The sequence below is a fragment of the Girardinichthys multiradiatus genome, chromosome 4 (genome assembly GCF_021462225.1).
Source record: "Girardinichthys multiradiatus isolate DD_20200921_A chromosome 4, DD_fGirMul_XY1, whole genome shotgun sequence".
NCBI lineage: Eukaryota > Metazoa > Chordata > Actinopteri > Cyprinodontiformes > Goodeidae > Girardinichthys > Girardinichthys multiradiatus.
Genome location: NC_061797.1, coordinates 34,515,097 through 34,538,756, shown reverse-complemented (window position 1 = coordinate 34,538,756; position 23,660 = coordinate 34,515,097). Strand labels below are relative to the sequence as shown.

At 37.4% G+C, this 23,660-nt stretch overlaps 3 protein-coding genes across 11 annotated transcripts in view; 1 reads left to right on the top strand and 2 right to left on the bottom strand.

Annotated features, from left to right (window-relative positions):
• The first annotated feature begins 227 nt into the window (after positions 1–227).
• LOC124866840 lies at positions 228–8,369 on the top strand. Of its 2 annotated transcripts, none has more exons than XM_047362824.1 (3): positions 228–800; positions 2,958–4,303; positions 5,151–8,369. In XM_047362824.1, the coding sequence occupies exons 2-3, from the start codon at positions 4,086–4,088 to the stop codon at positions 7,756–7,758; spliced, it is 2,826 nt and encodes a 941-aa protein (XP_047218780.1). In that variant the 5' UTR covers positions 228–800; positions 2,958–4,085; the 3' UTR covers positions 7,759–8,369. The 2 variants fall into 2 exon arrangements, with proteins under 2 accessions (XP_047218780.1, XP_047218781.1); XM_047362825.1 differs by having other exon boundaries at positions 228–3,281; positions 4,164–4,303.
• Positions 8,370–10,176: 1,807 nt separating this feature from the next.
• On the bottom strand, positions 10,177–20,211 carry LOC124866842 (membrane-spanning 4-domains subfamily A member 15-like). 2 transcript variants are annotated; one of them, XM_047362828.1, is made up of 7 exons: positions 20,081–20,211; positions 16,414–16,548; positions 16,214–16,324; positions 16,075–16,131; positions 15,682–15,831; positions 13,982–14,095; positions 10,177–12,511 (listed from the first exon to the last, which is right to left on the bottom strand). In XM_047362828.1, the coding sequence occupies exons 2-7, from the start codon at positions 16,534–16,536 to the stop codon at positions 12,464–12,466; spliced, it is 603 nt and encodes a 200-aa protein (XP_047218784.1). In that variant the 5' UTR covers positions 16,537–16,548; positions 20,081–20,211; the 3' UTR covers positions 10,177–12,463. The 2 variants fall into 2 exon arrangements, with proteins under 2 accessions (XP_047218784.1, XP_047218783.1); XM_047362827.1 differs by lacking the exon at positions 20,081–20,211 and adding an exon at positions 16,856–17,005.
• Positions 20,212–21,381: 1,170 nt separating this feature from the next.
• Positions 21,382–23,660, bottom strand: part of lpin1a (lipin 1a) — a 32,585-nt gene continuing 30,306 nt past the window's right edge. For all 7 annotated transcript variants that reach the window (XM_047363801.1, XM_047363800.1, XM_047363804.1 and 4 more), the window contains one exon: positions 21,382–23,586. In XM_047363801.1, the coding sequence (XP_047219757.1) occupies positions 23,520–23,586 (67 nt within the window). In that variant the 3' untranslated portion in view covers positions 21,382–23,519. The remainder of the gene's footprint in view (positions 23,587–23,660) is intronic.

Genomic DNA, 23,660 nt, shown 5'->3' with positions numbered 1-23,660 from the left:
AGCTAAAGTTAGCTGTCACGATGGCTATGTTCTGGATGTCAGAGCAAAAAGAATGGGAGCAAGAGGAAGGTGGTGTTGCATGTGTAAAAATGGAAACTGAACAGTCAGCACACAACTGGAGTCCAGTGTTATACTGTATGTGTTGCAGAGAGGGGTTGGTATGTGGTCAGCTGAGTATTTGTTTTTTTCTGTCATGGATCAGGACTACCACGTGAGGGAACAAAGTGGTGAAGACAGCAGCAAAAAGGTATTTTAGCATGGTGATCATTAAAACCAACAAACGTAACGAATATTTTTGATTTTGTAATAATGGAGATAAGGCATGATTAGGTAAAATCTTTATTCAATTTGGTGCTTATAAACATATTTTATATCTGGTGTTCCCGAATAGATATCTTTTGAGATATCTGTAAGGCTTCCATGCATAAAATTAAAATACATTTAACATTGTTATGCCTACAGCATAAATCGAGCTAGGTAATTTCATCTGAATATTTTATCCTGCAGGTATTTCACTTTTTTTCCATTAAAGTCACACAAAGACACCTTTTCACATTTACAACCACAAGCCTCAATGTATTTTATTAGGATTTTATGTGATTGCGCTACAGCATTCCCACAGTGAAACATGGTAGTGGGAGCATCATTTTGTGGTCATGATTGTCTTCAGCAGGGAGGTGGAAGCTGGTCGGAGTTGATGGCAAAATGGATGGATCTAAATTCATGGAAGAAATACCTGTTAGAGTGTGGTAGAGCTTCATCTTCCAGCGGGACAACCCTGAGCATAAAGCAAAGCCCAGGTATTGTCCAAACCTAAATCCAACTGAGAATTTGTGGCAGGACTTGATTGAGCCTTTTTTTTTTTTTCCAGTATTTTTTGACAGTAGTTAGACAGGAAATGGGGGTGGAGAGAGAGGGGAAGACATGCGGCAAATGTTGCCGGGGCTGGGACAGCTGCATCAAGGACTAAGGCCTCCATACATATGGGTTGCGTGCTTGACCCCCTACACCACCAGCATTGCACCCATTGTTTTTTTTTGTTTTTTTTTATACTAAACCCATAGACCCTAATTATAAGAATACACTTCCAGAACATGTTGTTTCCAGAAGCTGCAGCTTGTTGTGTGACTGCCTGAGACACCCTCTTTTCTGCACCCATCTGGTACAGCACGTGAGGTATGTCCCTGCACATTCAATGAATAGAAACACTTAAGAGCCTGTATGTGTTGAGCTTACTCTCTGTGAGAGAGGTCACATTGCTCTTAGCCCTTAAATCAATGCACTGGCCCTTCCTGAAATAAGCGCTTTCATTTAAAGCCCTTCTCGAAGAATGTAAGTGTGTCTCACTCTTGGCTTGTGATATACAAGCCTCTAGGATGTCTCGGATGATCTGCGGTCACTGCTGTAATGGTTGGGCCCAGAGATCAAAGTACACATAAGCAAATGGCTCTCATTCGTCATGATGCCAACTATTTAAATGCATTTAATTAGAAGAGCAGATGTATGCAGTATGCTGTCTTTATTTTTTGCTTTCAAACTTGCATTTTTCTATTTTTAGTCATTTTGTAATATTGTGGAATATTTGGTCAGGTAATGTTATTTGTATTTTTATCTCGAAGATTGCAGTTGATTTTCTATTTATTTTTTTTAATTTCAATCTCGTAAAGTTAGTTTTCTCTGATGTTGATGCTTTCTTTGTATGAAAATATAAAACTTATTTTCATACAAAAAAGGGTAGATTGTTGCTGAAATTATGGCATAATTTCTGTGTTATAGAGGAAAGAGGTGCATGTTTTACAATAAGTTTTAATTATTTGGCTTTTATTTAAGGGTCATAGAAGAGAGGTCTCAAACAGGGAAACGTATTGATGAACATTTAATTAACTCTTTTGCACTGAAAAGTGAACATACATTTTTTAAATAATTTTTAATTATGGGTTTTTTTTCTTTACATTATCTTGCATGTTCTACAGTATCATCAATTAAAATGCTTAAACAATGCTTTCACTGTAGGACTCTAAAGTAGCTAGTCCAAAGACCATAATTAGCAGATTAAATGAAAAAATAAAGGATATCAGTAATTTGTAGATCATTTAAATAATATATTGTCCATAAACGGGCAGAAAAACAATATATAAACAATTAAAGCTGATTGATCTTATGCACAACTGTGTTCTCTTTAAGAATTAGATGAACCAGGAGCAGTTTCTACATCTCTTAAAAATACTGGATGGTGATGTCTAAGCCTGTGAACAGTATAGACAGTATTTTAATGTCATCAATCTGCTGGACAAAAATTACAGCTGATTTTGTTTTATTTGTTAAATTAATTGATTGCACAGCAAAACAGGCAACATAAGCTCCTTATGCATATTTTAGTTGCAGCTAAATTTGTTGTATTATGTCATCTATTTGTGCCACAAGACACTATTCAGACGTGCCACAATGCATCGCAGCACTGTTCTGCAGTAGTATTTCCATTGCACAGTTGTTAGGGAAAATGTACTACAGCCCCATGGATAGCAGGAGGTGTGGCTGTAACATTAGAGTGGTGCAGGGATTAAAATCCATGACAAGCACATGGTTCAAAGGGTGGAGAAACGGCTTAGTATGGAGTTGTCAACAAAAACGTCAGCTAGAGGGAAACTGACTCGTGACACCAGAGCAGCTTCTGTGTGTAGAAGTGAAATAGATAGAAATCATCTCAAGAATCATTGGAGCTGTCCAATGTGGCATAATAGCACACAAGACTGTAGCAGAAACTCAAATTCTACCTGTTGCTCTTTAAATCTTACTAATATATGATCAGACTATTCTGTGACTCATCTTTGACCTCTGTCCAAGAAAACCAGCTTTAAACCTCCTGAGTTTGAGCTCTGTTTAGTGTACGATGATTCTGATATGAGCATAAAGGACAGCACTGATCCACCACATTTTTTTGTGTCTCTTAAATAAAGCTTACTTTATGCAGTCTTTCTGTGGCGCAAGCAGGAATACCGGTTCTACATGCAACAGATCTGGGGCTGCTCCTCTGCATGCCGGTGTCAGCCCCTCTATAACAGGACACGGAGAATCTGACATCACAGTCCAGCACTCCTTATAAGCACCTGAACATCCACGTCATGCCTTGCTCCCAATATGAAAAGCGTGTGATTGTTTTCCACATGAGACTCTGTGCAGACATAGTAGGGTGGAACTATATATCCTCAATGAAGACTCTTTTCTCACACTAAAAGCAAGGCAGACAGTGATTGTTGCTGGTCTCCCGCTATATTATGGAGGTAAGACTGCTTTTATTGATATTCATTTTAGTCAGTCTGTAATGCTCCTATCTTTGCTAATTTGCTAAGATCCTACACTACTATCTTGCATGTAAAAATTATAAAAGTTGGGGTTTGCGCATCACAGGAGTTTAATATTTTGTTTAATGTGGATCCTTGCTTTTAAGTTTTTTTAATAGTAACTAGCAGCACCTATTTATTTTGTATATTTTCTGAGATTAGATGTTATTAACAACGACTGATAAATAAGGCTGAATAATTTAAAGTATTTGAAGCATGAGATAGATATTGATCATGTTCAGCTTTAAAAAAAAAAAGGGATTTAATAAAATACAATTAAATTACAGTTGTTTCTTTCTGTCCTCTTTCTACTTAATGCAATTAATACAATAGTTTCTCCACTGAGTCTTTTTACATTTTTTAGCTTTTACTTTTAATATTGTAGATTTTGTAGATTGCAGACCATTTTTCATAACCCATTCACTAATTTTTAGAACTTCAGTGGCCTTCAGTAGCATGTTACAGTGTTGCTGCTAGTCCAAAGGGAATCTACTAAATGTATTTATTTCAGTTAATATTTTGTACCAAAGGTTAACCTATATTATTGTTCACAGAATCTTTAATTCTTCCCTATATCTTTAACTTTAGGAAGGTTAGGTTTTCACATTACTTTTCACTTTCAGAAATGCAGACCTGTAGAGTCTAGAATCTAATTATAAACAAGAATATTTAAAAATGTCATTGCAGTTTTGTAAATATTATTTTAAGTAAAATGGTGTATATAATGTACTTGATTAATTCTGAATGGCTATAAAGATAATGATTTTCCTTTATTGTCATTATAGTGATAATATTGAGTTTATCTTCACACCTGTTCTTCAGGCGACATCCTCTCCCCAGGACACCAACACCCATGCAGCATCACTACTGGCATATCTGAACCATCAGAGAGATCAAGGCATATTTTGTGACTGTGTACTAAGGCAGGGGCAGAACTCAGATCAGCTGTACCATGCACACAGGTGAGCACCATATTATACACAAATGCAGCAATATTTATAAAAGGGCAAAAATTTAGAGATGTCTGACACATGATTATACAGGTTTTTAAAAAAAGTATCCACTTTCTTTTGTTTTGGCTTTTTTGTCACACTTAAAGCTTTCAGATCATCAAACAAATTTTTATATAAAAGCATAAGACTCAACAAATACAGAATGTAGTGAGGATCATTTCATTTAGTAAGAAAAAAAGCTACCCAAATTAGCCTCACCCTATGTGAAAAAGTAATTTCCCTCTAAACAGAATAACTGCTTATTTGCACTAACACAACATTTTATGACAACATTACTTATCATAAACATGAAGCATTTATGACGATGAGTAATGAGTCTTGCACATCACTGTGGAGAAATGTTGTCCCAAGGTGAGCTCTTACAGTAAGATTGGGATGTCAACGGGTTTCTTTTTAAAGTTTATTTAGATGGAGATGGAGTGGGGGGATGATATGGTTGGTTTGAGGTCTTTTGTCAACTTTATGTTTTTGCACAGGTTCTGTTTAAGCGATTGCTTAAATCTACTTGCCTGGCAATAATCAGGCCTGGGCATGTCTTTTAAATTCAATTCAGGTTTCCTTAACAAGGGGTACTTACATTTCTTACAAACCCTTAATGAATGAAATCATAATTGAAAAATTGCTTTTTGGGTTTACACAGGGTGTCTTTGCTTAATATTAAAACATTTTTGATGATCTGAATATTTTCAGTTTTTGTGGAAAAAAAGGCAAAGCTATTTGATATTACTTAGGGACAAATACTTCTTCACAGCACCGTAGTATATATCAAACTTAACTTCACTCTTTGCTCTGCAAGGTGTATTTTGGCAGCCTCCAGTCCAGTGTTGGCATCCATCCTGTCCTCATCTGGTGTCCTAGTGGAACTACATGATCCAAGTCTATCGGACACTGTGCTACCATCCCTTTTGGACTATATTTACACTGGGGTTCTTCCAAACCCTCTCAGCCAACAGGATTATTACAGACTGCTCTCTGCTGCCTGCCACATGCAGATGAAAAAATTGCATAATGCTCTGAGAGCAACCTGGCTGCAGATCCCAGTTAATGCTTCAGATGATAAAAGTGCTCCTGGCATAGCTGGAAGGTATCCATGTAAAGAGACTGAAAATACTTGCAAGACTGATTTGAAGACAGTCAAAGACTTTCCATCGTCAGCCATGACATATTCTTTTCAAAAGCTTGAAACAACAACTACACAGCAGTTACTTAATGAGGAGTTATTTCAAGAAGCGCAGATAAATTCAGTCAGCACTGATCCCAGTATTGAAAATGGTGATAGAAGTATAACACAGCAATATTCAAATAGCCTCATAAGAACGGGCTCTGCTACTTTAGAAGATTTAAATACTTTCAGCATACTTGAAAGAATCGACAATGTTGATGCTTGTGACAACAGACAGGAAAAATCTCTGACACAAAAGAACTCAATGAAGCATAAAGCTGACACAGGCAAGGTGCATGACATATCTGGAGTAATTCAGTACAGGGATGTAGATAAGCATCATTCACCTAACTTTCTAAAAGCAGACATTGAACAGAGAATCCCAGAGGAAGAGCTACTCAGTACATCTGAGAACAGAAAGAGAGACTCTTCAACTTTTTCATCATCGTCTCGTTCATGCTGTGGGGCAGTACCTGTCATCTGTCACAGTAGCAGAGCTGCTGTTCTGCAGCAGTCGGAAGTCTCTGCAGGACTTCCTCACAATCAAGCATCTGAGTCTTCAGTGCAAGTTCTCTCCAACATGGCCCATTTCCCACTCTTCCTCAGCACAGACAATGACAACACTGTTGAAGCTGTTACCACTGATTGCAAAGATCAAGATGAAGTACAAAATCAGGACCCTAGAAGCACTATAAGGCACACTAAATGTGCTACTGGCTGCAAGGTGAACAAGGATCACAACAGCAACAATGTGCATCAATTTAAATTCAGTGAACACACCAACCTGAGTTCATCCTATAATATGAACAATAACAATCAGAACGCCAATCGCGATTCTTTGCAAAGTCACACAAAACATTTTGGAGAATTTTTGATCCAGAATAATGACTCAAGAACAGGCTTAAAACACCAAATTGAAAGTGATTTGGATCCTGTGCCCTCCAAATATCAACGCTTAGATTGTTTTGAATGCCAGAGAACACTGTTGACAACTGCAACACAGGAACAATCAAAAGATCAGGGAGCTGTAGTTTCACTTCCCATGGAGACACAAGACACAGGAAGTAACTTTCACTGTGAAGAATGTCTTGAGGAGGAAGTGAGAGGGGAACACAGTTACTCTAGCAGGTGTCCTGCTGTAACAGATATAGAGGAAAATCATTGCAAGACATCTGGACCTATAACAGACTGGTACCCTAACGTCTACAAAGGTGACAAAAGCAGAAAGGATGATATTTCTAGCAAGGGTGAATATAAAGTTAGTAATAAACAAACAAAATTCACATGTATCACATCACAATCAGGACTGGTTAACAGTTTATCTGCTTCCAAACACTGCATAGTGCTTGAAAGTAGAACAAGTTCAAGGCCTGAAACCATTGAGCCACATTGCTCTTCAAAAGCGCCTATAGACAATAACTTGTCTGGCACTACAAGACACACTGGTCCACCATACCATTGGCAGAGCAAACCATGTGAGATTGCATCACTTCATGACTTTAATCACAAACTCTCTAAGCCTGGCCTCTCTCCTGATTCAGATGAGTTGAGTGATGTCGATTCCTTTGATTTCTCAGGTCAAAGGTCCCTGAGACAATACTTTCCTGTAGAGACAGAAGACCATTCGGATATAAACACCAAACATAATGAGACAGCTGCAATCACAAGTCATAATAATGCACAAACAGATCAGGGTTCCTCTATAGCCAGAGGTGGGAGCATTGACGAGTCTGACAGAGAGAGAGACGGCAAAGAAGAAAAACCTTTTGATATAAAACAATATCGAACAAGAGTTTGGGTTACACAAAACACTGGTGTCATGGAGGGTTCCAAACCTAATGAGGGAGAAACCATTATTAGCACCACTCCAGTGTGTTCACCTCTTAGTGAGCCAGAATATGATCGAGCCTCCAAGCCACCCACTGTATCTGTTTGCATACCTTGCACCCTTCCAGCCACTATGGCAACAGATAAGTCAGCTCATCTGTCATCTCCCAATCATCAGGCTTTCCAGTGCTCTCTGTGTGATCGTTCCTTCAGCCAGAGAGGTTCTCTGAACAGGCATGTGCGGAGCCACCTTGGCGTACGGCCCTTCCCCTGCCCCTGCTGCCGAATGACCTTCTCACGCCAGTATCGTGTCACAGAGCACATGCGTGTTCACCAGCGTTGTGCTCTTGGAAATGGCTTACAAAAGACCCCTGAGTCTTCTGTTGCAAACAACGAGGAAAGACCGCCAAACTAGAATTGTTTGGTAACACTATTGCACTAAAATAGAATACAAAGGTCATAGGGGTTCTTCCTGTAACCGGTTGTTTGCCGGTTTGAACACCCGCTCTGTCCATCTCAGTCATGGTGTCTTTGGGCTAGACACTTCATCCACCTTGCCTGCTGATAGTCATCAGAGAGCCCGGTGGTGCTGATTGTATGGCAGCCCCACCTCTGCCAGCCAGCCCCAGGGCGGCTGTGGCTGTGATGTGGCTTACCACTGTCAGTGTGTGAATGGGTGCAAAGCACTTTGAAATCCTCGGGCCTGATAAAGCGCTGTACAAGTTATAAGCCTTCTACATGTAGAACAGATGCTGAAGATTTTGCAGCAACAAATTATATTTACTTTCAGCGGTTCCTTGAGACTAAGCAAAAGCCATAAATCAGTGGCAATGTTTGTTAAGACATCTGTCTGTTTTTTCTCATGAGATAATGGATATGTCTATATAGTGTACCTTGGTTGTTTTCGGTTCCCTAGCCATGGAGAACATAAAAGTCAATTCAAAATAACTAATTACTGACAATAATGATAATATAGATCACGAACATATATAACTTCTGACAAAATAAAATTATAAGACACAAAAATCTGATATATTGCATATTTAAGGGCCACAGATCAAACACAGGAAGTAATTACTCTCATTTCTTTAAATTTTCCTGCCAACAGTTGTTTCTTCCGACTTTCTGAAGATCTTTTTCTTCTTAAAGTTTTGATTTCTTTTTCACTCATTTTTGTTGTCCATTACGGGACCATTTTTAGAGCAATGCATTTTGCTTGTTAAGCCAGTTAACTTTGACCTACATGTCATTTAGACATTGCAAAAGCTTATAAACGTTGACATGGCAGTTTAGTGAAGAGTCAGTTTTTATTTCTGTCACTAAGAGACAATTTGTTTATAGCTCACAACATACAGCAAAACAATGCTGTTAGACACAATAAATCAAAATGTGAAAAGGACTACTATGAAAGACCCCTAGAAAGCCTGGAGAACTATTGATTATCATAACTTTATAAAATGACTGATTTCTTAAAGGAAAAGTTGAAAGAAATTAAAGGCAGCTTAAAACCTCAAAGATACATACAATGAAATAAATGAAGTGATTGGCCTTGCAAAGCGCAAAATAATACACATAAAATATGCTCCATCTTTGTTTGCATTTCATGTACAGTATAGTAGCCCAACATGTAACAAGTGCAAGTACTTTATATTAGACTGATGAGCTATTCTTTATGTTGATCCATCCATCTATTGTCATCTGAGATCGTGTAGCAAGTCCTGGAGGGAAACACAGACATCCCTCTTCCTGAAAACACTTCCAGCTCATCCTGGGGATCCCAAGACATTACGAGACCAGCAGATTATATATAGACCCTCCAGCGAGTTCTGGGTCTTCCCCGGTGTCTCCTCCCAGTGAGACGTGCCTAGAAAATCTCCAATGGAGAGGTTTCCAGTACGCATACAGATCAGATGCCAGAACCACCTCAACCGACTCATTATGATGTGGAGGACCAGCAGCTCTACTTCCGGCCACCCACCTTCCATACTGACAGTGTTAGCTAATTCTTTAAATAGCATATCCATTCCTCTGAGTTCTGCAGTGCGCTATGAGTCTATTCTACTGACTCATAAATATGCAATCAATACTTTGTATACAGTCTGCTTCTGGCAGTTCAGTATGTTGTGTCTTTGCATTAGTGCTGGTTGTTTGCTGTGAAGCTTGACCTAAAGAAACAAGAGTATTGAGTACAGTCCAGACATGTTTTCATGATTTGAAGTTTGATTAAAAAAACATCACAGACATATAAAATTATGTCTCTATAAATTAAAGACCCACTATAAGGTGCATAATGCTAAACCAAGAATAAATACTTTTACAAATGAGGTGTCATATTTGCAGTCCTATAAATAAACAGGTAAAGACAACATTTAATTTTGTAACAAAAAATAAGAATAAAAATCCATATAAGTATTCACTTCATGATGCAATTTTTTTGAAAAAGTTCCCTTTGTGGAGAATGCTGCATTTAAACATCTTTATTAGTATTTTGCAAACTGGAATTATGCTGAGGTACAAGATCTATTCCATTCAAAGATATTTGAAAGTTTTCCGTCATCAACTTGAATCATACCACTGAGCTTGGTAAATACTTAGTAGAAGCCAGTGTATCTGCCTGCTGATCGTGAAATAATATGGTGCTGTTAGTGTGACTAATTTGTCTCTGAAGCATTATTTTTCTTGTGATTGTTTTGGACCTCTCTACCCACTGTGCTTCTTGTATTCTGTCATTTACATAAAAATACCAGCTTGTGCAGACAGGATATTTGTAACATCCACCTTTGCAGAAAATATGACTCAAGGGCTGAACTGTGTTAGTAAAATAATGACACTGTTTGACATGGCAATGTGTTTATTTAGCACATCAAGCATCAGGTTGCAAATACCTGAATATGCAGTTTGTATTTTAATATTAAGCGTAAACAGTCATGCTTAAACTTGTCCACTTCTGAGCTAAACATCAAGTTTAAGGTCCATTGAAAGCTAACACAAGTATTTCTCAAGACTTTATTGGTACAAAACAGTACTCATTCATTCAACCTAAAATGTATCTTAGATGTGCTCCATTTATAGTTCTTTTTGCTTTAAATTTCATTCATATATATTTTTTTACACATACTAAAACAATGTTATGGTTACACTGCATACAGATGGTATTCCCCAAACTTCTTTTGTGACTTCTGAAAGCATCAAGTTATAATTTGGGGTTTTTGAAGAGAACAGGATGTAAAATACATAAGAACATACTGTCTTTTCTTTTCCAAAACAGTTTAGTTGATTGAGCATTTTTATAGATATGGTATAAAATCTTAAAACAAATATGGTAACTAAAACAGGAGAGCAAAAACCACAAATAAAAACTAGGCACAAAACAAGTATTTGTAAATTACAGATTAAGCTTTAACCATCTGGAAACAGGAGCACTATTAATTTTTCTGATTCTTGTTTATCCTGTATGGAGTTCTGGCATTGCCCAAACATTTTGACCGTTGCCAGGCACAGACCTACCATACAGGCAAAGGTAAGCCACTGCCTCAGGACCCCAACCAGTAAGGGGCCCCGCTGATTACCCAACCCCACGACAATACCCATGTATTCATAACGCATCTTTGAGATAACATGATTATAATTTACAATCAAAACAATAACAGAAAACGTGACATACTAAAATGGCCTATTCAGTTTTCATCACATAAAAAAATCTTGGAAGTGCAGTCTGCTTGAGCATGAGGTGGTATCAGACAGGAGAAAGACGAAGCGGATTTGTCAAAGTGGAGCGGAAAAACTGAAAAACCATGAAAAAACTGAAACTTCATACAGTAGCTTCGGCTGACAAAAATGCTGCTGAGCATTGGTCCATTTTAAGTGTGGACACAAACCTGGACTGGATGAAGGAAGAACAAGTGAGTGCCGAGGAACAACAGGACAAGGAAGAGGATTCACACGATGAGGTATGATTGATGGTTGTTACAGTACAGTCACAAGGATGGGTTTAAAAGGTTTAGAAATTATTTTCTACAGAAATTCTGTGTTAATTCATGTTCCTCCCATCATTGGACAAATAGATGAGTTTACATGACTCTTATCATATTGTCTGACTTTAATTTTAATTTTTACATTTAGGAACATTTCATAATAGCAGTTCCACTTATTTTATTCCCTCTCTCTTCAGTTTTATGTTATGTAAATAATAATGTCAATTGAAAATACAAAAAATGTAATAAGTTTTACATCCAAAACAACTTTCTATTGTTGTCTTTTTATAGCCTATACAATTGTCTCTCTTGCCTGGACAGCCTTCATCCAGTTCGGTTACATGCCCACACAGGCTATGGGCCACAGTTAGCATCTGCCTCCAAGTACCAATTCTCTCAAACACACTGACTTTTCTACAGTGTTCTAACAACTATGCCGTGTCATAAGAGTTAGCAATATGACTAAAATAATTGTGATACAAAGTTATGCAAATCTGTTAATTTACATTCTAACATATTTTTACTATATTGTTTACCTATGCCCTATCGTTAGTTTGTACAGTTAGTGGTGTTAAGTTTTATGATAATAATAAAACAAAGGTTTTTCCTAAGTGTTTTATGAGTAGTTGTGTCTTATTAAAGTAACAATTTGCTACTGCCTGGTTCACAGTATTCCAGTATGAAAATTGTGGCAACTCTACAGAATATTTCACTCTCAGGGTGTACTGTTACATTACAACGGACTTGAAGGAGGGCCCCTTTACAAAGGTTCACCTGGGGCCCCAAAATAGCTAAGTCTGCCACTGACTGTTGCAATCATTAGTTTGGCTGGATCAGATGACGTCCAAATAAGATGAGGAGAAAGGTTGACTCCAGTCTACCACTAAAGGTAGCAGTTTGCTACCTCTGCTGTGTGTATGGTATAGTGTTTTTATTTTTATAACACTGGTGACAAATATAATTTCTGGCAGTTACATGGTGACACATGACTGTTCATACCACACATTAGTTGGATTATTTATCTTGCATGGTACTCAACTACAACATTTCAGAGGTGGGCAATGTTTAGACATATAATAAGATAGACACCAACGTCTCAACTTGCGGCTTGATTTCCAATACTTCAGACCCTTCCTCTTGCACTTTTCATTCAACTGGTGTTTCAGTTGTCGTTGCCGTCAACACAACAATGGCCTAAATAAAAGAGAAAGAATGCTTGATTTAACCAATGGTAATGTTGTAACTGTGTTTATGCTCAGAAACATTATTCCAGAAAGCATTTTAGCAAGACAGGCCCCTTTTCAGGTAATACTTACATTCTGTGATAATCTGTAGAAAATAACTCAAAGCCAAAAACACAAAGGTGTATTGATTATGACCTGGAGGTCCATAGGAAAAAGATAAGCTATACTACTCTTTACTGGCACTGGCTATTGGATAACAGAAGGCTGGGTGACATGCACTTCCATGGTTAGGAGGAAAATCAAAACACAAATCTTTGCAGGAACTTCACACACATTTTTGGAACATAGCATAGCTTTTAATGTAAACAAAAATTTTTTTTACAAGTGAATCTCAAAAATTTCATCAGACTTCATCTTGACACAGCCTGGCAAAACTAAATGATCTGTTTTGTATGACCCAGAGCTTCTGGGGAAGAAGCTATAACTAAAGAGCAGAACATAGCTTCATTGTCAAGCACACCAATTTCCTATATTTCTGGTGACAAATTCCTACATTTCCCACACTCTCTGCCATGGCGTCATCGGACGAGGAGGCAGAACTAATTTGCTGTCTAGCTTTGGAAAAACAAAAAGAATAGAAGATGGTGTTAAGGGCCATTAAACCACACTAGGGATGAAGAAGAGGAATAGACCTTTCAGTGGGAGGCAGAGAGTGGCCGTGACGTTGCACGTTCTTGTGACCGGCTGCTCGGAGCAGTGCGTCACATATAAAACAGTGTGATTTGGAAACATTTTCCTGCCGTGTAGTTTATTGTGTGGCACTTCGTACGTGGTTGTAAAAATTTAGCTTTGCACGGACATGTCCGTCCGTGGAGTCAAGTACTGATTTGCCCTTAAGGCTATTCGGCCTATCAGAAATTGACTTTGGATACATGAGTCCATGTCACATTATAAACAGCCAACAAAAAGTATTCAATTATATTTAAACCACATTTTATATTCTAGAGATAGATCAAAAGTGTCAACAAACTAGATAAAACAATGTCTTTTTTTTAATCATAGTAACAATGGTTGACATAAAATAAAAGAATATTTTGAGGATTCCAGAACGCCATAGTCTAGTTAAGAAATTGTTGTGGCTAAATCTAAAATGTTTCAAAAGTCATTTTGAAGACACTTAGAGGAAAGCAGTTAAATTAGGTGAAAGGTCAGATCTGAGTTGTTCTGTGCACTACAATGATCCACACATGTTCTTCACCTGTCGGCAAGACCCAGAACAGCTACAAGATGAAAGGTAAGACAGAATCGCAGTACCCGTGTGATAGTGATACGAGACAAAGCAAAGACAAAAGCAGCAGAAGTACAGGCACAACAGAGCAGTGTCACAGTCAACCTAATGTGATTTGTTGGAGGTGTGCATGATTATGACATAGCTATGATCTCAAAGAGGCTATAAAAAGTTCTCTCTGAGTTGTTGTACCTCGGTTTTTGTTGAACGGAGGGCAGTCCCTGCTAGCACTGACGTGATGATCAAGGTGATTATACCAACAAAGATGTAAAATATAAAGATTGCCTCGATGATCAGACCCATTACCTACAAAAATAAACAGACACATACCAACAATATTTATAACAGACAAATTTTGACAGCCTAAATTTGATAAGCCATTATTACAGGTATTTATGATTTTTAATTACACATACTACAGGGGTTGGACAATGAAACTGAAACACCTGGTTTTAGACCACAATAATTTATTAGTATGGTGTAGGGCCTCCTTTTGAGGCCAAATACAGCGTCAATTCGTCTTGGGAATGACATATACAAGTCCTGCATAGTGGTCAGAGGGATTTTAAGCCATTCTTCTTGCAGGATAGTGGCCAGGTCACTACGTGATAATGGTGGAGGAAAATGTTTCCTGATTCGCTCCTCCAAAACACCCCAAAGTGGCTCAATAATATTTAGATCTGGTGACTGTGCAGGCCATGGGAGATGTTCAACTTCACTTTCATGTTCATCAAACCAATCTTTCACCAGTCTTGCTGTGTGTATTGGTGCATTGTCATCCTGATAAACAGCACCGCCTTCAGGATATAATGTTTGAACCATTGGATGCACATGGTCCTCAAGAATGGTTCGGTAGTACTTGGCAGTGACGTGCCCATCTAGCACAAGTATTGGGCCAAGGGAATGCCATGATATGGCAGCCCAAACCATCACTGATCCAACCCCATGCTTCACTCTCGGCATGCAACAGTCTGGGTGGTACGCCTCTTTGGGGTTTCTCCACATCGTAACTCTCCCAGATGTGGGGAAAACAGTAAAGGTGGACTCATCAGAGAACAATACATGTTTCACATTGTCTACAGCCCAAGATTTGCGCTCCTTGCACCAACCTTGCCAACCTTGAAACCAACGTTTGGCATTGGCATGAGTGACCAAAGGTTTGGCTATAGCAGCCCGGCCGTGTATATTGACCCTGTGGAGCTCCCGACAGACAGTTCTGGTGGAAACAGGAGAGTTGAGGTGCACATTTAATTCTGCCGTGATTTGGGCAGCCGGGGTTTTATGTTTTTTGGAAACAATCCGGGTTAGCACCCGAACATCCCTTTCAGACAGCTTCCTCTTGCATCCACAGTTAATAGTGTTGGATGTGGTTCGTCCTTCTTGGTGGTATGCTGACATTACCCTGGATACCGTGGCTCTTAATACATCACAAAGACTTGCTGTCTTGGTCACAGATGCGCCAGCAAGAAGTGCACCAACAATTTGTCCTCTTTTGAACTCTGGTATGTCACCCATAATGTTGTGTGCATTTCAATATATTGAGCAAAACTGTGCTCTTACCCTGCTAATTGAACCTTCACACTCTGCTCTTACTGGTGCAATGTACAATCAATGAAGACTGGCTACCAGGCTGGTCCAATTTAGCCATGAAACCTCCCACACTAAATGACAGGTGTTTCAGTTTCATTGTCCAACCTCTGTACTTTTTTGGCGCTTTGTTTTTTAGTGTCACAAAGCTACACCTTTTGATCTAAACCTCAGTAAATATCCTTAAACTAAAAGACACAGTAATAAAAATAATACATAATAAATCACAATCTATGTGAGGTTTGGAATGTAAATTGTAACACAGCTAACAACAAGCAAAGACACAAGTATAAAACAATAATTACGTCTGCACGTGATGTCCATAGCATTTCAATGTACGTATTGTTGCTGCTTTCGACATCGAATTTATACATTTGGACGTTAACCAGCATGATGAAAGTAGTCCAAAAACCAGCAAGTATGGACACAATGCTGAGAGCTAACGATATGGTTACCTGAGCACAGAGAGGATGGATAAGGTGTCAGAAACATGTAGTACAAATTCATTTGACAAAAAACTCCTAAATGCTTGGGTAATTTTACTTTGTAGCCAAAAAAAAACAACATTAAATGCATTTGAAGACAAATGTAGTTTGTTTAAGTTGTCTTTCAGAAACATTTTTAACTACAGCTATCTCCTATTTATCTAAATAAGGAGTGCAAGAAAAGCATCCTGAATGTTTTACAGCAGAACTTACAGTTTTCTTAGTGGGGTTGCGCTCTGTCACAATATACAAAATCCCACATATGGTGAACTATAAGAGGAGCGGAGGAAAAATTGTTAATTATAAACCCCAATGTTTAGGGCTTCAAGGTAATTCTTAGTAAGCTACCAACCAGTGATCCCAGGAAAATCTCTTGAGGGGTGTTGTACATTATGTGTAGAGGGTCTGACGTGATGGCAATGGCAATAATCAACGAGGATGCCCCAATGATCAGTACGACAGTCTAGAAGAAATTCATACACAACCACTAAAGCACAACCCCTCAGTCCTCTTCTACCAATCAGTAATCTGAAGTGTGTGTGTTCTTCATACCCCAATGATCTTGGGTTGACACCTCAAGAAGCGGTGTAAAGGTTTATTGCCTCCCATTGTGGCAACCTGAGTGGTTTCATTATTCCCATCTGGTTCACTCACAGTATGGAGTTCAACAGCCATCTATGGACCAGTCTGCTTGAAAAAGGATCGATAGGAAAGTGTCATTCATTATAACTGATAGGTTCAGGTTTGCTTTGCTTCATTTTGAGTAACACAAAACACACTGGCACTACAACATAACATTTTGTCATAAAGAAAAAAATATTGCTGTTGTTTGAGGGTGATGGTGGCAGCATCTAGTAACAACAAACTGTTGTAAGACAAACAAGTGAACCCACCAGCACAGGACCGGCGTTTTAATGTTGCTCTGTATTGAAAATTTAATGAAATTGTTCAGAGGGAAGACATCTGAAAATCACATTTATGGACAAAATCATACCTTGTTTTATGTCAATCTATATCAATTTTTTTTAAAGCCTCTCTAGAGAAGCTAAAGAGTCGCTTGTAGCTCTGGAGCTCATAGCCGAAGATTCCTATCCTGGGATCGAGTACAGTAACAAAAGAGGAGTGGAGCCACAAGAACACATGAGACTAAAAAAGAAAAGCAAAATAGGATCTGAATAGTCACAGAAGAAACAAAGATTCAATTCAATTCAAAAATACTTTATTAATCCCAAAGGGAAATTAAATGTTGTTATAGCTCATATTATGAAGGTTTCCTCAAAGAGCCGTTATAGATGCTATTGTCCAAAAATAGAAAGTATTAAGAAAAATCCTCAAAGCTGCACAGCATCCGACACTGGAGTGGACAGTCATCCAAAAAAAATCAACTGTATCCACCACAAGAGGAATAGTTCCCAAAAAAGAATAAATCAGAATCAAAAGTAACAGAGCTACTCCAACCTGCTGCCACCTTGGGCAGCGCAACAGATCAACCAAGGATAGCGGTGGTTCTTGTATTAATGCCAACGTTGGCAAGTCCCTGCTTCAGCAACCAAAATAAGGCCACATTTTCTTACAATTCTTAATTCCAGTTTACTGGATGCTACAGTAAGCTATAGGAAATGACTTGACATCCAAAACCTTAATTTTCCCAGTGCCATTTTAAGCCCCCTGATCTATATCTATATACATATAGCATATATATAAATATATAGCATATATATGTATATATATATATATATATATATATATATATATATATATATATATATATATGCTATATATATATATATATGCTATATATATGTATATATATATATATATATGCTATATATATGTATATATATATATATATGCTATATATTTATATATATAGCATATATATAAATATATAGCATATATATATATATATATATATATATATATATATATATATATATATATATATGCTATATATATGTATATATATATATATATGCTATATATTTATATATATAGCATATATATAAATATATAGCATATATATATATATATATATATATATATATATATATATGTATATATATATATATATATATATAGCATATATATATATATATATATATATGCTATATATGTATATATATATATATATATATATGCTATATATATATATATATATATAGCATATATATATATATATATATATATATATGTATATATATATATATATATATATATATGCTATATATATATATATATATATATATATATATATATATATATATGCTATATATATTGAAATGCACACAACATTATGGGTGACATACCAGAGTTCAAAAGAGGACAAATTGTTGGTGCACGTCTTGCTGGCGCATCTGTGACCAAGACAGCAAGTCTTTGTGATGTATCAAGAGCCACGGTATCCAGGGTAATGTCAGCATACCACCAAGAAGGACAAACCACATCCAACAGGATTAACTGTGGATGCAAGAGGAAGCTGTCTGAAAGGGATGTTCGGGTGCTAACCCGGATTGTGTCCACAAAACATAAAATCACGGCTGCCCAAATCACAGCAGAATTAAATGTGCACCTCAACTCTCCTGTTTCCACCAGAACTGTCCGTCGGGAGCTCCACAGGGTCAATATACACGGCCAGGCTGCTATAGCCAAACCTTTGATCACTCATGCCAATGCCAAACGTCGGTTTCAATGGTGCAAGGAGCGCAAATCTTGGGCTGTGGACAATGTGAAACATGTATTGTTCTCTGATGAGTCCACCTTTACTGTTTTCCCCACATCTGGGAGAGTTACGGTGTGGAGAAGCCCCAAAGAAGCATACCACCCAGACTGTTGCATGGCCAGAGTGAAGCGTGGGGGTGGATCAGTGATGGTTTGGGCTGCCATATCATGGCATTCCCTTGGCCCAATACTTGTGCTAGATGGGCGCGTCACTGCCAAGGACTACCGAACCATTCTTGAGGACCATGTGCATCCAATGGTTCAAACATTGTATCCTGAAGGCGGTGCCGTGTATCAGGATGACAATGCACCAAAACACACAGCAAGACTGGTGAAAGATTGGTTTGATGAACATGAAAGTGAAGTTGAACATCTCCCATGGCCTGCACAGTCACCAGATCTAAATATTATTGAGCCACTTTGGGGTGTTTTGGAGGAGCGAATCAGGAAACATTTTCCACCACCATTATCACGTAGTGACCTGGCCACTATCCTGCAAGAAGAATGGCTTAAAATCCCTCTGACCACTGTGCAGGACTTGTATATGTCATCCCCAAGACGAATTGACGCTGTATTGGCCGCAAAAGGAGGCCCTACACCATACTAATAAATTATTGTGGTCTAAAACCAGGTGTTTCAGTTTCAGTGTCCAACCCCTGTATATGTATGCTATATATATATATATATATATATATATATATATATATATATATATATATATATATATATATATATATATATATATATATATATATATATATATAGCATATAGCAGTGATTGGGACACCAGAATTCATTGATTAGGTGATGGGACCCAATACTATTGGTGATATAGCATAACCAAAAACACATACACATGTCAAGAAACACAAAGTTAAGCATTGGATTGCCTTTGGCACAAGTTAAAACAGTGTGTTCTAACTTTCAGGATTTTATAAAAAATAACTATATTTTTGGGTTAAAGTAGCCTACAACACTAAAAGCAATTTTTTTCCAGTTTTGTCACGCTGTATTTTGTTATTCTCAGATTTACAATGTGTTCCACTTAATTCTAAACTTATTTTGTATATAAGTAAATCTATTTAAATCAAAACGTATTGTAGGCCTACCGCATACTCCTAGAGACCAGCTTTTAGACTAAATCACTGTAGCAAAGGAAACTCCCACCAAGCTTTCACGCCGCGGTCAGTACGGTTACGCCGTTTTTGGGAATTTTTAACCAAGTCCTTATTTAAATATTAGGCTACAGCTCGACTAAACAGCAACGTTGTTTTTCTTTAACTTTAACTCTGAGCAAAGGTGTGTTTAGACACCAAACATAAATAGCCTACTCCCCACTTATTCGTAAAAAAAACTCGAATGTATTTCTCAAATTAAAATCACAAACATAAACTAAGTTTAGAAACCCTAACATGGGAACAGTCTTATTTTAAGAAAGGACAAACTCGGCCGTAAAGTGAAGCAATGAGATAGAGAAGGAATAACAGGAGAAAAGCCAGACCGTGCAGATGTGTGCTCCGGGCTGCAGCTTGGACTTCTTGTTCCACTCCAGGATAACTAAGGGAGTAGTTTTAATACAAAGATGGGCGGTCTATAGCTCTGAACTCTACAGCATGGGGTCGCCTGGGTCTGTTCCCGCATAATGTAGATACACCTTTTCTCCCCACATTATGTCACGACACATGCAATTATGTAGCAAACACAATGTCTCATAATCTCTCAATGACAAGTTCTTTCAAGACAATTTGGAAATCCATTTCAACCTGAAAAGACTCACAATAAGAAACACAAAGATGGCGATTAGAAAGATTTATTGATATAAGTTTCTATATTTGGCGCTCGGACCCCGGATGAAGACATGAATGCTGAGAATGACAGCTTGAATGAACATCTTATGGAAGGGAGATGGTCGAAGCTCAGCTGAAGAGCGGGGAATCCATGACTGGAGCTCCTTAAAAGCGAAGTCTCGGGGGATGATTGATTGATTGAAGACACATGCGGACCTGACGCTGCTTGGATGGAGGAGAGACGCACGGTGGAGTCATAGGACGGCCGGGGGGTGGAGGTGAGTCTTTCATATGGGATAAAACTCCATTTCAGGTGACCACCTCATGAAGCTCATGGAGATGAATGCAAAGAGAGCAAAGCAGTAATCAAAGCAAAGTGTGGCTATTTTGGAGAATCTAAAATATAAAAATGTTTAGAGTTATTTCACACGTGTTTACTACATTATTCCATGTGTTCATGCATAGTTTTGTTGCCTTTGGTGAGAATCTACAATTATAATAGTCATGAAAATAAAGAGACCCATTTAATGAGCAAGTATATCTAAAACTTTTGACCGGTAGTGCAGCCTATATATAAGCTTGGTCTGAGCTTATTTCTGCAAACATGCAGAATTCAAAGAGAAAGCGATGAAATAGTTTGTGAGTACAAACGATCAAAAAACGATTTCCTGTTTTTGTATAACTGATACATCTGTGCACTCTAGAGGTTATCCACTTATAAAGCAAAAAAAAAGTTCATGTAACACAAAGACAGGAAAGAACAAAATACCAATGGCAAGGGACTATAGTGTAGATAGTATAGATTTAAAGGAATGCATTGTTGCCAAACATGAACAAGATGTTTCTTGTTCTCCTAAGCTTATGCCTTGCAGCTGCAGAAACATATTTTGGTATTTAACACTGATTATGCAAATGTGTGCGTAAATCCAGAAAAAAAAAAAGACAAGGAATGCTTTGTCGAAGTGAAAAGAAAAAAAGGCATATTAATACTTAAATAAAATGTCACAAATTGTAATTATAATTACTGAAAATAGTTTATTCTACAGATTAGAATACATTGTTAACAGCTTGCACCACACACTGTTTAGTAGAACTGCTGCTTGGTGTCAAAACTGTAATCTTTACATGTGAATAAATAAACTGGAAATAAAGAGCGACTGAAAAGATGTTTTAAGTTTTTCATAATCTTTCACAGAAAGAATTTAAACATAACTACAGGATAATCGACTCTAAAAAGTTGTAATCACTGATTTAATTACGTCTTTGCACTTTCTAACAGTAAAGTACATCCCTAAAATTTGTTAATCATTAGATCATTAGCATTCCAACAACATATACCCCACTGAACTTTAACCAAAAGGGCTCATTCCTGACTGTTTTTTAGGCAGTCAATTACAGTGCAGCACCAGTCCTAAAGGAGCTTATGCACACGCTATATTACAACATAACATAATTATGATCAGAGCTTCCTGATTCATGATCAGTTGGGAGGCCCGTTGACTGTATTCTTCTTGAACTTCTTACTGATTAATAGCTTGTAAAATTAAAGTAAAACCAAATAATAACAGTTTTTTTCACTAGTTAATTTATGAAGGAGGGTTAAAGCAACTTTGTTTTATTGGATATCATTCTTAGTTTTAAAGAAAATATACCCAGACATTTCAGTCAACTAAATGCTTTTAACTGGATGCCAGAGACACCAGTAGAGCATGAAGTAATGTAGACATACATGTCAATGAATGCATTTTTTAAAATACTGCAGCACTGCTAGTGTTCGCATGGTGAGATCGGCAAATCTCAGAGAGTGGCTAGAACAAGTCACTGAAGAGCTGCACACGCTTTTGAATGAGCACCAGTAAAAACAAAACAAAATAAAAGTGGGAAAAATGTACCGTATATATATATATATATATATATATATATATATATATATGTACCGTATATATTTATACACACAGGTGGAGCACAACAGTTTAAATTACTTTGTATAGTCTCACAAATTAAGATTTTTGTTATTTACAGTGGTTTTCTCCATGTTTAGGAAATGGTAACGTGAGAAATTTGCACAGTTTTTTTTCCCTTTTACAGTAACAGGACAGGTAAATGTTATATGCTGAACTTATCTACTTACGTACATTACAACATTACAAAAACTACAAATTAAAAATGTCATTGACAAGCATTAGCTATTAGAATAATGGGGGATTTATATATTACATTCCTACATATCACCACATGTTATGAAACATTTGCTTGCACTGTTCTGCATTTATCTTAAACAAATTTACAGAAAACTAGACAGATTTCTCACAGTAGCACGGTCAGGTTACCACAAATATTTAACCGCATGTGCAGCGGAGGTTGTCATAGAAAAGATCCTTGAAAACACTACCTGTGGTTTTTGTTTTGCACAACTTGGATAGTTGTAGTATAATGCAGTGTTTAAAAGGTTTAGAAGATTCACCTGTACATGAGGTCAGAATAGACTCTGCATTCTGTGTGCATACTATTTGGTGGAAAATTGCAGGTGTTGAGTAAAACTGTCTTTTTCCTGAAGACAATTTAAAAGTAGACACTGCATAAAAACATACAAATAATGCTTTATTATTCAGTTGTACTGGCTGTTTCTATTAGTTTAAATGAGAATGTATGGAGGACTGAAACAGATAATATATGGCAGTGAGGTGTATGTATGAGACAGTGCACTTTCCAATATGTGCTCTAAACCATGTGTTAATTCAACTTTCTGAGCAACTCTCAAACTTTTGTCGAAATGTATCAGGTACTTCTTCCTATCCTTCCGTCCAATACTTCTGTGATTCTGTTTGCACTGTTAAAAATACATTCTTTTATACTAAATCAGTACTCACATTTACCTATTTTAAGGAAATGTTCAAGCATAAGGACTATCTTCATTGTCCATTTTTTATTGAAAAAGCCTCTGTGCTGTTTTCATCTCAGTTCTTGAAACCATCATTTTCATCTCTGAGCTTGACTGCCAGCTTCATCATAAACAGGACAATACAAAGCTTGTAGACTCCATTCTTGATCCGATGGAGTTTTCCCCGTTTGTCTCAAAAGGCTGCGACTCATCTTCCTCATGATTACTACTATCAGGCAACTGTTTTTCCCCAGTTGCTGGTTTGATCAAAACTAACTATCCTCGTTTTGAACCAGGACCGGGAACACATGGTCGACCATCTCGCACAGGTGTCCAAAGCTTAGGGAGAGAGAGACGAGAAACAGACATTTAACAAAAAACAAGCTTAAAACTGCATTCATGTTATCTTTGAA